General features: G+C 44.7%; 1 protein-coding gene across 2 annotated transcripts; it reads left to right on the top strand.

Moving 5' to 3' along the window:
- The first annotated feature begins 766 nt into the window (after positions 1–766).
- IRF1 (interferon regulatory factor 1) lies at positions 767–9,831 on the top strand. Of its 2 annotated transcripts, none has more exons than XM_006261138.4 (10): positions 767–872; positions 3,074–3,165; positions 4,213–4,312; positions 4,509–4,685; positions 5,090–5,139; positions 5,259–5,394; positions 5,605–5,730; positions 6,936–6,979; positions 7,876–8,002; positions 8,600–9,831. In XM_006261138.4, the coding sequence occupies exons 2-10, from the start codon at positions 3,079–3,081 to the stop codon at positions 8,707–8,709; spliced, it is 957 nt and encodes a 318-aa protein (XP_006261200.2). In that variant the 5' UTR covers positions 767–872; positions 3,074–3,078; the 3' UTR covers positions 8,710–9,831. The 2 variants fall into 2 exon arrangements, with proteins under 2 accessions (XP_006261200.2, XP_014453016.1); XM_014597530.3 differs by having other exon boundaries at positions 8,603–9,831.
- Positions 9,832–14,835: the final 5,004 nt, after the last annotated feature.

The following is a 14,835-nucleotide window of genomic DNA, read 5'->3' on the forward strand; positions in this document are numbered from 1 at the left end:
GAGCCACAATCACGGGGTGCTGCTGTTAAAGTCCCAGTGCCTTCTCCTACAGTGAGAACATTAACCTCGGGTGCGCAGCCCAGCTCCTAGCTACCTCAATATAATGCCTTGTAGAGTCAAGCGGAAGTCACATTGTTATTTTCTTCTGGTCTTAAACTTCTCAGGGCTGCCAAACAAATGGGCTGGCTCTTCAGCCAGCGGACAGCTGAGATGCAGCCCTCCCCACTGCCTGCTGGAATCATGATTAAAAAAGAGCATATAGGAGTGCAGGCGCTGACCCCGAGACCACACGGCCTAGGCCAAGGGGTGGCAAGCTTTTTTGAGCGGGATGCCAAAAACACCCACAACCTCGACTCCTAAGATGTCGGTGTGGTGCGGGGTGGCAGGGTTGCTGCAAGGGGCACCAAGCAAAGTGCCTTGGCGTGCCATGCTCTGGCATGCATACTGACAGCTGGTTTGGAGGGCTCAGGGGGGCCCAGGCTGTTGCGGCTCGTGGCCCTGCCGGCCTGGCATTCAGCTCCTCTGCCCCGGGGCATCCTCCGCCAGCCTCTGCCCCGTGCAGGGCTGCGCCCAGGGGAGCCACCTGCCGGCGCGGGGCGGGCGGGGCGGCCGTACTTCCCCTGCCTCCGCCGCCGCCGCCGCTGCCGCTGCAGTGACAACAGCCTGATTTCCCCGAAATGATGGTGGCGCCGCAGCCTATGGGCGGCGCGCGAGGCCGGGCGGCGGCGCGGATTGGCCGGCGCGGGCGCTGCCGGCGGGGAATCCCGTGCGGGGGGAAGACTAGACCCGCGCCCAGCCCGCGGCCGGCACTGAGCGCTGCGCTGCGCTGCGAGCCGGCACCCACCGACCCACAGACCGACGGGCTCACACAGGTGGGTCGCGGCTCCCGCGCGGGGCTCGGGCTCGGGCTGCAGCACTCCGCCGGGCGGGCGGGCGGGCGGGCGGGAGCTGCAGCGGGGCGGGCGGCGCAGACCTGCCTGCCGGGGACCCGCGGGCGCTGCTCCGCTCGGGCTTGGGCTCGGGCTGCGGCGCGCCGCTTACCCGGGCGCGAGAGGGGCCGAGCCCGTGCCGCTGCCGGCCAGCCCTGCCCGGCGGCGCCGAGCGTCCTGCACCCCCCGCACCCGGCTCTGCCTCGTCCGATTAGAGAAGTAGAGGAGTCCAGATACTTGAACACACACGCACACACACTATATTTCTAGTATAATTATATCAACATAGTCTATATACTTTTAACACACACTTCTAGTATAATTAAAAGTATATAGACTATTATATGTATATAATTCTACTAGAAGAGTGTGTGCGTTTAAAAGTATATAGACTAGTATATGTATATCATTATTGTACTATTATATTATATTTATTATACTATTATATGTATATAATTCTACTAGAAGTGTGTGCGTTTAAAAGTAGATAGACTAGTATATGTATATCATTATTGTACTATTATATTATATTTATTATACTATTATATGTATATAATTCTACTAGAAGAGTGTGTGTGTGTGTGTGTGTGTGTGTGTGTGTGTTTAAAAGTATATAGACTATTATATTTATATAACACACACTTTCCAGTAGACTTATATAAATATAATAGTCAATATACTTTAACACTCTCTATTTCTAGTATAATTATATTAATATAGTCTATATACTTTTTACACACACACACTATTCCGGTATAATTATATATGTATAATAGCCTATATACTTTTCTCACACACATGCACACACTGTATTTCTAGTACAATACACGTATCCTCAAGGCACACACAACAAGAAAACACCTGGTACGATGTAGGAGGGCGCTGTGGAGGATGGAGGAGCTGTGAACAGAGGCTGTTTTCTGAAGGGAAAAACAAGCAGGGATGTGCTTGAAACGCTGCCAGCCTTGCAGCCCTTCACGTTACTGCCTCTCCTGGCCCCAAAGCAAAACATTGCTCTCCACGTGGAGAACCGGCTGGCAGGAGTGGGCTCAGCAGAAGAAAAAGGGAGTGTAAAAGAGCTGAAGGTTCACTTGGAGAAGAGCCTCTTATTTAGTCTCCCAGGTTAGGAAGGAAGCCAGAAACTGGACTGTGCAACTCTGCCGCCTCTGCCAGCCTGCTCAGGGGAAAAAAAAATGACTGTTTGGATACCTCTGAAAGCTGGAGTTCCCGTTTTGAAATTATTAGTTAGAATAACTATATCCATGGCAAGAGCTAGTGCTAGAACGAGAAGCTCGCAGCAAAGTGTACAAGTTTCTAGCAAACATGTTGCACTTCCTTGAAGGGAAGCTCGTTAGCACTAAACAAGAACTGGACACGCCCCAGGACATTTTTTTTTTGGTAGACTACGAATCAGTTGAGAGAGCAATGTCCTGCCTTGGTCCTCTCCCTGACCCAGTTAAATACATTTTAACAGTTATTTAAATACTATATTGCGCATGCAGTGCTCCTGAAAGCCTGACAGCCCTAAAACCTGCTCTTTTGTTGTTGTGATTCATGGCAAGTCTGACACAGGAAGTGGCAGTTTAGACTTCCCTCCACTGCCCTACCAGCATGCCTTGCCCACAACCTGCAGTAATTACCTTGAGAACGAAGAGGGAGGAGTTCAGAGCCCACAAACCTTTGATTCTTTTGCATTTTCCACTGGGATTGCCAGGAAGAATATACTGGATGTGCCCTTGGTTTGACACCCGAGTATCTGTTCACCGGGTAAAGGTTCAAGACCAAAAATGCATTTCATGTCAGCCGCCAAACAGCATCAGAAGATAAAAGTTCCCTCTTGCAACAGAACTGGGCAAGTGTCCCAAAAAAGGGAAGCGGCTTGCTATCCCAGTGCTGGTGTCTCAGGTCATCCAGTTTCCTGACAGCACAGCTTTATTTAAGTAAGTTACTAGAGTGATGATTTAAGTGGATTCAGACAACAGTGCCATTCAGATACAGGCAGACGGTGCTGGAAGAGATCCAAGTTGGCCAACTTGGTTTTTGCTGGCCCTTAAGGACAGTAGTAAGCATGGCAGGGTTGCATTGCTAAAAAGCCTAGAAGGCAGAACATTTACCTTTTTGCTGATGTTATTTTCCTTTCACAGACAAAATGCCAGTGACAAGAATGCGCATGAGGCCTTGGTTGGAAATGCAGATCAATTCCAATCAAATACCAGGACTGACCTGGATCAATAAGGTGAGGACTCTGTCATTACTTCTGTAGCTATCAGTCATACTCAACAGGCCCTCTGCTCTTATCTGATAGTAAATGCAAATCCAGGTCATATACCTAGATCGGAAGGAAATAGAGAGACTCTACCCACACTATACAAGACAACATTTTTGTTTTCAGAAAAGAAGTAGCTGTCAGTCACTTGATCATTGACCTGACATTGTCCAAGGAATCCCTGGTTTGGGGGTGGAGAAAGAGGCAAGACCAGTTTGGGAGCCAGGGACACTTCAGATGAGCCTGTAACTATGACTTGTGCTTAGGCCAAGTCCTCTTGTACTTGCTTAAGTCATCTGGGTTAGATCCTAACCATTTAATGGGACCATAAAACCCAATCTTAGGTGGTGTTGAGCTTGTTTTCAATTAAAGTCAACACTGAGTGAGAACCAACTGCAAAACCCTTGCACATGTACAGCGGCTTGCTATCCCAGTGCTGGTGTCAGGTCATCCAGTTTCCTGACTGTAGTTTTATTTGAGTAAACTACTAGAGTGATGATTTAAGTGCATTCAGACAACAGTGCCATTCAGATACAAGCAGAAGGTGTTGGAAGAGATCCAAGTTGGCCAAGTGTTTAGGCTCTTCCTTACCAATTCAGGACATATCTAATTCTCTGAGTGTTTTCAACTACAAGGCGCCTTGAATACACCTGAAAAAGGAAGTCTCCATTTTCAATGAATGTTACACTTTAACAAATAGTTTTCCCTGTGATGTATGCAGATCCTTAAGGATGGGCGGGTGGGGGCGACACAGGGGACCTCAAAGTCTTTCTGAGATAAGACTGAGTCATCTGGTTCAGAGATGTGGAAAGCCACATGACTCTTGGAGGGAGGGGGGCGAGAGGAAAAACAACCTTTATAGTCTCTAGTAAATTATGGAAGTAGGTAGATGTTAAATTCAGATCTAATGGCCTTGATTTAGTTCCCTTGCTTTTGACAAATTGTCTTTAAGTTTATTTTGAATCACAAGTGGGTGTATCTGTTTCCTGTATTTAACAGTATATTGTTTAACTACAGGATAAGATGATGTTCCAGATCCCATGGAAACATGCAGCTAAGCATGGCTGGGACATGGAAAAAGATGCCTGCCTTTTCCGAAGTTGGGCCGTTCACACTGGTACGTGCTGGTGTTTAGGCACTCTCCATCATTTAAATACATAGGGCCTAATTCTGCCCTGACTTGAATCTCATGTAATTATTTTGTCTGTTCAGTGCAAACAGAAATGGAAGGAAAGCCATCTATTTTGTGGGAAGGTATTAAACACTGCAGAGCACTCTGAAGGTCTGAATTTTACACCATCTCTTATTTATAGGGAGATACAAGATAGGGGAGAAAGAACCGGACCCTAAAACATGGAAGGCAAATTTCCGCTGTGCCATGAATTCATTGCCTGATATCGAAGAAGTGAAGGATAAAAGCATCAATAAAGGCTCCAGTGCAGTCCGGGTTTACCGAATGTTACCACCTTTAACAAAGCTACAGAAAAAAGGTACAAACATAGCAGCATGCTTGCAATGTAGGAGATATTATTGCAGTCAACATGATGTTTAGCATTTCCTGTTCTGCTTGCCAGTGGCGTTATATAAATATTTTGAAAGTAACACCACACTTTTGTGCAGTCATTGTAACTACACGTAATGATACTTTGTATGTTTATCTCCTTTCAAGCCCAAATTCTTAAGAGTTTTCAAACACTCAATTCTTGCAAAACAGCTGGGAGGGGTTGGGGTTAGGGACAGACATTTGACAGCCATTCCCAGAGCAGGATCATGTCTGTCAATGCTCAGCACCACTGCACCCCATTTTTCACGTGGGGATTATGCTCATGTAAATCAAAATATCCAAATCGGCTGCAGGGCGTTTCTCACTTGTCCTTTATTCCTGTTTGAACAGAAAGGAAGTCAAAATCATCTAGAGACTCAAGAAACAAGAGCAGAAGAAAGGTACGTGGCAGTTTAAGCAAATCAGAGGCACTTTCTGAATTCCTCCCCTCCCTTGCAACTATTTGTGAGTATGTTTTTTGCAAAAAGAGATATTTTATTCTGTGCTCTTATCTTTCTAGTCATATGAGGACATGAGGTCAGATGAAGCAGTAGAAGCACTAAACAGCACAATGATACCAGATGACCACAGCAGTTACACAGTTCAGGACTATGCAGGACAGGAAGTGAAGGTTGAAAGCACATCTGTCACCCTCGGTGAGACTCAGTTTTAGTTCTTTGAACTTAACAAAAGGTGCTTTTCTTGCCAAACCCCAGCACACAAGGTCAGCTTCAAAAGAAAAGTAGTAACAGCTACCTTGTCCTGGGCTGATCCATAACAAGTCATTTGAAATGTGGTTAGCAAGGGATTGAACAAAGCCTTATCGTCTCCCAGAATCTAACTCATCCTTTCTGCACGTTCCACAGATCTCTCACCATGTGATATACACGCTGCAGTGACCGAATGGAGAACCCCAATGGAAATAGCACTGGCTGACAGCACAAATGACATCTACCAGCTTCAAGTGTCACCTCTAGCTTCATCTTCTGAAGGTTGGTATTTTCAGAAAACACTGGAGGTGCCAGAAAGAGATGATAAAAACCGAACAAAACAGCCCTATTGTACAAATGACAAGGGCTGTCTGGATTTTCAGGATTAATGGGATCCATTAAAACACTTCAAATGATTCAGATTGAGTGGCCCTAGATTGCAGCTCTTAAGTTGGTATGACTCCTAGAGAAGTCCACAGGACTTGTACTTGTAGGAAAACTCAGGGTTTGGATCCAGTAAACTCTCTTTAGCCGTGTAACCTGACCCCAGCTCAGACTCATAATGGGATATACTAGGGTAATCCACTCTTCATAGTATGTAATGGTAGCCAAGTAAAGTAAGGGGGAAGATTTCTGATTTTGAGGCATCACAGTACTTAGTATGTAGAGAGGAATTGGGGGGTATTTCCTATTTGTAAAGCATCTCCCAGCTTGCGTTAAGGGCAGGGTGCCTTAGACCATCAAACTCTGGTCTTCCAACTTTGCAATGCTAAGCAAGCAAAGTTAGTCCCCTGCATCACCTGCATTGGTTCACTATCTACCAAGTAGAAATATGATCCATTATGTGCTTATCTGTAGTTTAGTATTAGTTTAAACAAGATGCACATCACAGAGTCAGGAAGTAGAATCCAGAAGGCATTGCATTTGGCAAACTTGCATAAAATAGGAGACAGGCATTTCTGTATCTGTTAGAACAATGTGTCATTTAAGGTGCAGATGTCCTCCCTGATCATACATACAAAGCCAAAAGGAGCGGCTTTTGCATCTTATCCTTACAGGCCCTGATATTTCCCCCAGCCTCCTGGCTGGGTGCAGAGCAGGTGCACAGCAGTCTGCAGCTGTCACTTGAGTGCATATGCTCTCGTAAATTGTGTTCAAGAGTGAGGACAGGTATAGTTTAGGAGTGATGCTACCATTCACTTGTGGATCAAAGAAACAGATTCTGAGAAATGACTCGTCTCAAAAAGATAAACTTCATGTTACTGAAAAGAGTTACACAGGAAGACACGTGGGCTTTTCCAGTGCAAATGCTCTTCAGAGCCTACACCCACAGGGGTGGCAGAAACATGTAATCCTAAATCGCCCTAACCAGAATGCAAACTTGACTGTGGTAGTAATGAAATATAAGAGTGTTTTATGCCAGTGAAAACACAGTACTAAAAGCAACATGCTTTTTCTTTTTTTCATGCATTGATAAAACATAACAGTGACAGATGAAGATCAAGAGGAAATAAAGTCAGACCTTTTTAAGGTAAGAATCCCTCTTCTTTTCAGAAGAAACATTGAGCAAGTTGATATTGGCATCCAGGAAGAAAGAAATAACATTTGGCATAGTGATATTCTGGGTTAGCCCAAGCAAACAGTTACTATAGTTGCATCAGGGGGCTTTCAGGAGAGAGAAATAAAATTGAGAAAGAAAGGACTTTTTGCAGACATGACTTGGAACACACCTATGGAAATATTTGGTTTTCTGTCACTCTCCGTCTCCCAGAGAGATTCAGTAGTTAAGTGAAGTGTCAGACTGATGAGACAGTTACACCCCTGGAAGGAATATCCCTAGCTTTGGGAAGAGATGTGCCTCTCCTACCTTGCTATGCATCTAGGCATGTGTCACATTCACCACTATTAGGAGATAGGCCCTTTCCTTACAGGAGTCTTCTGACTGTGGTGTGCTCTGCATTAAATTAAGTTTTATCTGTTAGCATAACAGGAGTCTCACAGATGTAGCAAGAAGATGCAAAAATTTGCTTCCTTCTCTTTGGTGTTCCTAGAAGCAAGGGCTACAGGGAATGGGTATAGTATAGGCAAGTTTTGTGAACATTTCCCAAACCACGCTCCTTAGTTTAGGCCTTCAGTAACTTGCTCTTCCAGTATTAGGCCACCTGAATGGAAGCTGACAATAGCAGCACGGCTGTCAGCTAGCCAGCTGAGTCTTGGATCTTGCATAGGACACAATGAAACCTGCCCCTAGACTTAACTGCAATGCCAAGTAGTCTCATAAATCCGGTATGGGCTGTATTATAGCTACTGAGCAGTTTTGTTCAAGGAAGTTTGAACATTTAAGTCTAGCACATTCTTCTCTCCCACCCCCTTAAGAAAAAGCAGGAAGTTTCAGGCCTTACCCCTCATCTCCTTTGTTTCTTACAGCTGCTTGAACAAGACTGGCATACAACCAGCATTGGCGGGAAAGGCTATCTTACCAATGAGCCTGGCACACAAAGCCTGTGCAGTTACATGTACAAGGAGCAGGATGCTGAAATTGATACCACCTCAGGTACAAATTCTTGAATGTCTGGAGGAAAGTAACTCAGAATGCAGCCAGGGACAGAGAAGGCAGCAGAGAAAGAAGCTCTGTGTGCAAGGAGGATTAATTGGAGTGAAACAAAATGAGTAGGATGCCATAACAGTGAACTGCTCCAAAGTCTGCAGCCAGGATGTTAGTACAGAACTAAAGATGTTTATTGGGATTTAAAACAGAGACTGTACTAGATTACCACAGATTTGTTTAACGGTTATTTTCGTATACAGACAGCGTTCTGGGTGGGATACTCCGCCCAGAAATTGGTGCTTAACTCGATCTGTATTTTGGCGTATCCGCTTACTTTTTACTGCTTCCAGGGACTAGTGCAAATTACTTAGTCATGTTACCTAAGAGAATGGTTTAAAAACAGAAAGTTGTAACCAGTTTTATAGCTTATTTAAAGTATTTCTAGATAAAAAAGCTTGCAGCTCTCAAAATGTATTCAGGTTTCATTTAAGGAGTTTTACATTTGCTTGAAGTATTATTAGTAATTACCATAGTATTAGAGCACATTGTTTTGCTCCTACTGCATACAATTATTTACTTTTCTTTTCTGATCTTCCCCCCCAGAAGAAATCGAGCTGAGACTTTGCACTGATATGAAAAGCAGCAGTCTAGAGTTCTCTTGGCTGGAGACAGTAAGATCTTCGAATATGCAAGCCATTCCTTGCAACTTCTAAACCATGTTCTTTCTTCGAACCACAAATGTTTACTTCTGGTATCTTCTGCAAGCCCTAACAGAGTGGAAGGAGTTGTTTGTTACTGAGTCTGGAGGAGGAAAAAGATTTACTATCCGTTTAACTTCTCTGATTCAAAGGCCGTTAAGAAGGAAAGCTCCATGATCACAGATATATCCCACCTTGTTAGAACTCTTCACATTGAAGTGATTAACTAAGCCATAGGCATAGACATTTATAATTGCTTCCAGTGTGAAGTTGTTCATACCGTAATGTGAAAGGAGGTTCCACCTTTTCTGAGGGGTGAAGGTGAAAGGTGCTGTGTATCACGAGAAGTAGGGCTAAGATTTATATAGTCCCTGTTTGTTTTCTGTGTTTTTCATGCTAGACCTTGAAAGCACTGCTTTTGGCGAAGATTACAGCTTTTACATAAGCAGTGCTTCAGAGACTCACAGCCCTCCAGCCCCCTACTAGTTCTGGTTGCTGCTTACCCAGATGATACCTGTGAAGTTATGAGCTTAATTACAATTATTACATATTCTGATTTTTAAAAAATTGCACTAATTGGCCCTCTCTTCAATTATTCCAGCATATAGAGTTCATCTCCAAATGCAAATCTTCATTTCTGTAAATACGTTTAGTCAAAAAAAAGTTAACAAAAAATAAGTCTGACATAGGCTTTGCTTCCATGTATTAGTTGTTCAGAAGATCTACTCATAGGACCTTATCCTATTATCATTATGTATGGCATATATCCATTTTTCACATATTTGCTGTCAAAAAGCTGCCACAGTGTGGGATTTTCCCCCTCCACTGATGGCCATGCTAATTTATTTATATAGTGCCTTCTTGAGAGCCACCGCAGTGCTCTAAATGGTAAAAGAATACCTACAACAGAAGACACACTGAACTGTGAAGCAGCTCTTAAAGAAAACCAATGGCATGAGCCTATACAGAACAGTGCAAACTCCAGAATTGAAAGAGGGCTTTAGTTTAGGCATATCTGAAAAAAAAAAAAAAAAATCAATCAGATCACTAAATAGTAATTGAACCTTATTCCTGTATATAGTTTTGTATATATTGTGTTGTACATTTATTTTAATAAAAAATGTTTTATATATTAAATATACTTGACTTTTTATTGTCAGAAAAAGAATTGATAAAATGTTACAAATTGTTCAAGTGTTTGATAATTAAGAGTTCGTTTGCTGGCAAAGACATTCACATTGCCAGTTCCCCTACCTACAGAGTTAGTTCAGGTCCTGCCTACCAGTCACACTAAACACATTAGGATCAATGGGATTCCTTTCTTCCATTTCCCTGGGAGTCAGGTTTGGAAGGCAGGGTAGATTTGCACCTTATAGACTAACTAAAGTAGATATATCTATTTAGCATAGCACAAGCTTTTGTGAGCTGAAGCACATTTCATCAGAGAGAGCATGCGGGAGAGAAAGGACGTAATGCTGGGAGAGACAAGCAAGTAAATCCATAGGAACAAAGGAGTCAAAGCTGACCCCAGTAATGGGATAAGAATTTGATAGCCCCTTTTGAAACAAACAATCCAGTCCATAAATGATTTCTTGTTCTGCAATTTCCCATTCAAATTGGTTTTTAAAAGTTTGCTGTCTGAGAACAGCCACCTTTAGGTCAGGGACTGTCCAGCAAGAGACTGTCACGGAGAGATTGCCCAGTCTCCAGTGCAGACCGGTACTGTAAACAAGTGATGGCATATACGACATTGGTGGAGCTGCACGTGAGTGAACCTTGGATGTTATAATCATCGGACTGAATAACACTGTTTATGTGGTCTGTATTGAGGTTGGGACAGAGGTCCTATCTATATCAGGGATGTTAAAAATAAATAAAATTGCTGAACAAGGGCTTTTGTGACCAGTACAAAAGATCATGACGCAGTTAAGTGATCCAATTAAAAAGAGAGACCAAGCTATGGAGTCAAGACCATGACCAAAACACTTGGGACCTGATCCAAAGTTCACTAAAATAAATGGGGTGCTTGGAATAATATTCCCCAAGCTTTAGCTCAGGCCTTGAATTATTACTGGGCTCCTTTAAAATGGGCTCATAGTTAGCAGCATCTTTGCCTGCCTGATGGGAATGGTACTGCACTTCAGATTTTGGTGACTAAGGGCATCTTTACATGTGCTGCTGGGTGGGGCAGAGGGGCAGATTGCATTTAATTAATCTGAGAGCTATTCTAATTAAAACGCCCTCAGCATCGCATGTATTCAGTATCCTGTGCTTCAAAGTGGTGGCAGGGGTGCTTTACAGCTCTTTTGACCAGCTTTAGTTAAAGCACCCGGATGACATTTTGAAGCGTGGGGACCCTGAATACGAGATGTCTGGCGTGTATAGGTGCCCTAAGGCATTATGTTCTAGAGCAAGTCTACAAAGCTCTATATTAAAGAGGCTATTTCCCTTTGAAAGGTAACAGTGCACTCAAGCTGGTTTTAAGTCTTTTATAGGAACCACACAAGAGAATATAATGGTGATGCCTTGGTTAGGTCATAAGCAGCCATGAAAATGAGAGCGAGGAAAAAGGTGAAACCATTTTTATTGGATGTGGAACAGTGTCCATATCCACATTAAGAGACAAGGCTTCAGCATGCATCGCTATAATGACAAGAAACCTACAGGCAACCCCTGCTTAACACGGTTTTGCTTACTGCGTTTCACTATAGCACTTATTTAAAATGCCTACTTGGTTTCACTTAGCACGCAGAGTGTTTCGTTATACTGCTGAGCATGGTGGGTGGGGAGAAGCAGTGGCGGCAGCGGTGGTAGCGTCGTCTTCAAGTGAATCGGAGAGTGGCAGCTGGCAGGAGCCTGGGGTCTGCTCTGGCACATGGTGCTGGAGCAGGCGGGGAGGAGTGGCAGTGAGAAGGGCCAGGTGGGGGGGCCGGGCAGCGTAAGCATGAAGCCTGAGACAACAGGGCCCAGGACGGGGTGGCAGGAGCCCGGGACCTGCTCTGGCATGTGGTGCTGGAGCAGCTGGCGGGCAGGGAGGAGTGCCAGAGGTGGTGAGAAGGGGCGGGCAGAGGGTGTGAGCACAGGGCCTGAGCACAGGGCCCAGGCTGGTGCTCAGGGCGGCAGAAACATGGTGCCCAAGGCCAGGGCTGGCAGGATTGCAGGGCCTGGACCGGTGCCAGCCAGTGCTCAAGGACACGTGTGCAGTGTCCCCCACCCCAGGCCATAGTGGCGCCAAGCCTGCGGAGCCCCTTATCCCCGGGCTGCAGCCTATGACCCGTTCCGCTCTGGGTACGCACTCATCTGCAGGGTACAGACACCATCCCACGCTTCCCACCGGAGCCCCACTGCCTTCTTGCCGTTAATCCCTGGGTGGGTGGGTCCTGGACTCGGGCCCCACAGGCGGGGCAGCTGGGGCTGCGCATGGGTGCGCCGGTGGCCAACGGGTGCGGGCCAGCAGGAGCCATTGCGGCGATGGAACAATCAGGCCGGGAGGAGCCAGCGCCTTCCCTGGCAGAGCCTGCGCAGTGCCTTGCTGGGGGCGGCAGGGCCAGTAGAAGCGCAGGGCCAGGGCTGGCAGGTGGTGTAGAACCAATTATATTTATTTACACGAAACCCTCTGGGAAAATGGGTTTCGCTTAACGCTGTTTCGCTTAGCGCTTGGTTTTTCCAGAACCAATGAAAAGCGCTAAGCAGAGGGTTGCCTGGTATTTTGATTTTTAAAAAATCCAGAACTTCAAATGTGTTATACAGCAGAAAACAATAAACTGCATCAGATTTCTTATGAATGGGCATTAGCCCATGATAGTGCTTTGGGCTGGTGGAGAACTGGGGATATTCATCTGCACATTAAAAAGAGATAAAGTCTCTACAAGATATGCTTTTAGGAAACAAGAGTGTTTAGAAACACCACTGTGATTACAGGCTTGAGACAGATCTGGAAACAAGATGAATGAGGCTTAAAGATGGAGAAACCCTTTGCCTCAGTGAATCACAAATAAGACTTTGTAAAATTGTCCTGTGACTGGGATGCTCATTAGAAGCTCTGTTGTTGGAAACCTGATAAAATTACTGGCCAGTAGAGCACAGCGCTGTTTTTCTGTTTTGTCAATCATCTGCTTTTCTGCAAGATTCCTGGATGTAGATGCGATTACTGTTAAATTAAAAGGTTTCATGGTATGTGTCAAAGAAATCAGCAGAGCTCTGGCCCCAAACTGCCCCAAAGTCTGGGGCCCCAAAGTGCAAACTGAGGACAATGCTGGCTAGAGTAGATGTCCATATAGAGCTGTAAACTTGGAAGGCTGCAGGCCCTGTTAGGCACTTCATTTAGCTCTGTCACAGCCACAACTTTACTGCATTTCCTGTGCATGCTGCTCTTCTTCGCTGGGAATAATTATATTAATTTCTTCCCAGTAGGGTGTGTTTTCAAGAACAAAGCTTAATTGCTGATTGGGCCATCCTGAGCTCTGTGCTTTGGAGAAAGCTTCATGTCAAGGTTTTCAATTTCATTTTGGTTTTCTACCCATGACACTTGAAGTAGTTTATAAGGAAGCTGCCCTCCTGGAAAAGAAAACACAGGACTTGTTTGACCTGTATATACCTTTATAGACCTGATAAGCTCCATTGGGACTTCTCCTGGCCTAAACAAGACCAATTCCGGCTCCAGTGTTCTGAGATGCAAAGGACAAGCTATTATTTGGCATATGGCAATACTGACATAAGAGGAAACATGTCTTTGCAGAATGTCCAATTCTAGACATACCTCAGCAGAAACTTCTTGGATTATCTGAAAACTGGATGCTTTGCTATTACTTTGCAGCAGATTATATTGCTTTCTTTGTTCCCCAAGGAGTCTTACTTATGCTGCACCCTGACAAAGATGTAATAGAGCCATCTCAAGCAAGCGTACTGGCATAGTCCCTAGGGCCACTTCATAACCACTTCATGGGGCAGCCATGCACATGGAGCAGGCAAGCCAGGATCTGCTATGGCACTCTGGATTACAGTCTGGGGTCAGCACAGACGTGCCCAGACTACCAGTTTTAAAAATAAAAGAACCCACAGTTTCTGTGAAGAACAAGGTCAGTATTTCCCATGGAAAGCAAAGGAACAGCACCAGCCATATTTTTGACGTTGTCTCTTACAAGAGCAACAGAAAAGTGTTTCTATGTCCAGGTAGGTTGTGTCCATCTTCGTCTGCCAGTTGCTCATATTCAGGTGTTTATGTATGTTTAAAAAAAAAGTAACTGTCAGTTAAAGTATTAGAGAAGGAAGGAGGACAACCTCCATTAGGAACAAGTTCCAGCAGGCTCCTAAAGAGCTCTAAAATTTAAGACTGAAAAACACAAAGCCAACACACCTCCCCCCCAACCACTTCATCAAATTTGGTGCAATGATCATGCAAAAAACAGAGTTCCTTGGGCTTCAAAAGCCAAAGATATTGTTGCTGAGGATATGCCTCCATGCAAACATTTTATACACCTGCCTTTGTAGATCACTCGCTGCGTTTTGATATGGAAATTTGTGAAATACTGCAGTACGAGGAGGCTCTCTTCCATGTGTTCTAACCTTAAAACGGTCAGACAAGAACACAGAACCTGGTATGTACATGTCCTGCCCTTCCAGCCCCGTGGCATACTTAACAGCTCAAACACTTTGGATTGGAGGTGTCAAGCTGATAAACCCGATTCTGCACTGCCTAGTCCCAACGAGAGTTTCAGGCATTTATGCAAATGATCCTAAACTGTCATTGGATAAGAACGGTTGCACTTTATACCCACTTTGCCTAAGAATAACCTGCAGGAGGCATGGGGATGGGGAGGGAGGGTTGGAATCTATCCCTAACTCTGCCTTTGCTTGCAGCATCCATTCCTGTTCCTCTGCAGTGAAATCATGTGACTTGTCATATCCTGTCCTTTAAGGACCTACAATCATTCAGACAAGAAGTCCATAGAGAGGAAAACACAGAGAAGTACTTTGGCTTGTGTTGTCACTCCAAGGAATTTACAATAGCAACATGATGAATCATGGAGAGGGAGAGCAAACTTTTCCCCTTTTGCTCATCAGCGAATGTTATGCTGGCTTTATGTTCTTCTGCATCAAGTTAATGCTTCCATTGATTTATGCACCTTCTATAAAACTAGA

This window comes from Alligator mississippiensis, chromosome 9 (genome assembly GCF_030867095.1).
Source record: "Alligator mississippiensis isolate rAllMis1 chromosome 9, rAllMis1, whole genome shotgun sequence".
Lineage (NCBI taxonomy): Eukaryota > Metazoa > Chordata > Crocodylia > Alligatoridae > Alligator > Alligator mississippiensis.

Bases quoted from the DNA above. Each gene is read 5' to 3' on its own strand.
- IRF1 (XM_006261138.4), top strand. From the start codon at position 3,079: ATGCCAGTGACAAGAATGCGCATGAGGCCTTGGTTGGAAATGCAGATC. The intron at 5,140-5,258 runs GTACGTGGCAGT...TTATCTTTCTAG, and splicing joins GAAACAAGAGCAGAAGAAAG to TCATATGAGGACATGAGGTC. The intron at 5,395-5,604 runs GTGAGACTCAGT...CACGTTCCACAG, and splicing joins AAGCACATCTGTCACCCTCG to ATCTCTCACCATGTGATATA.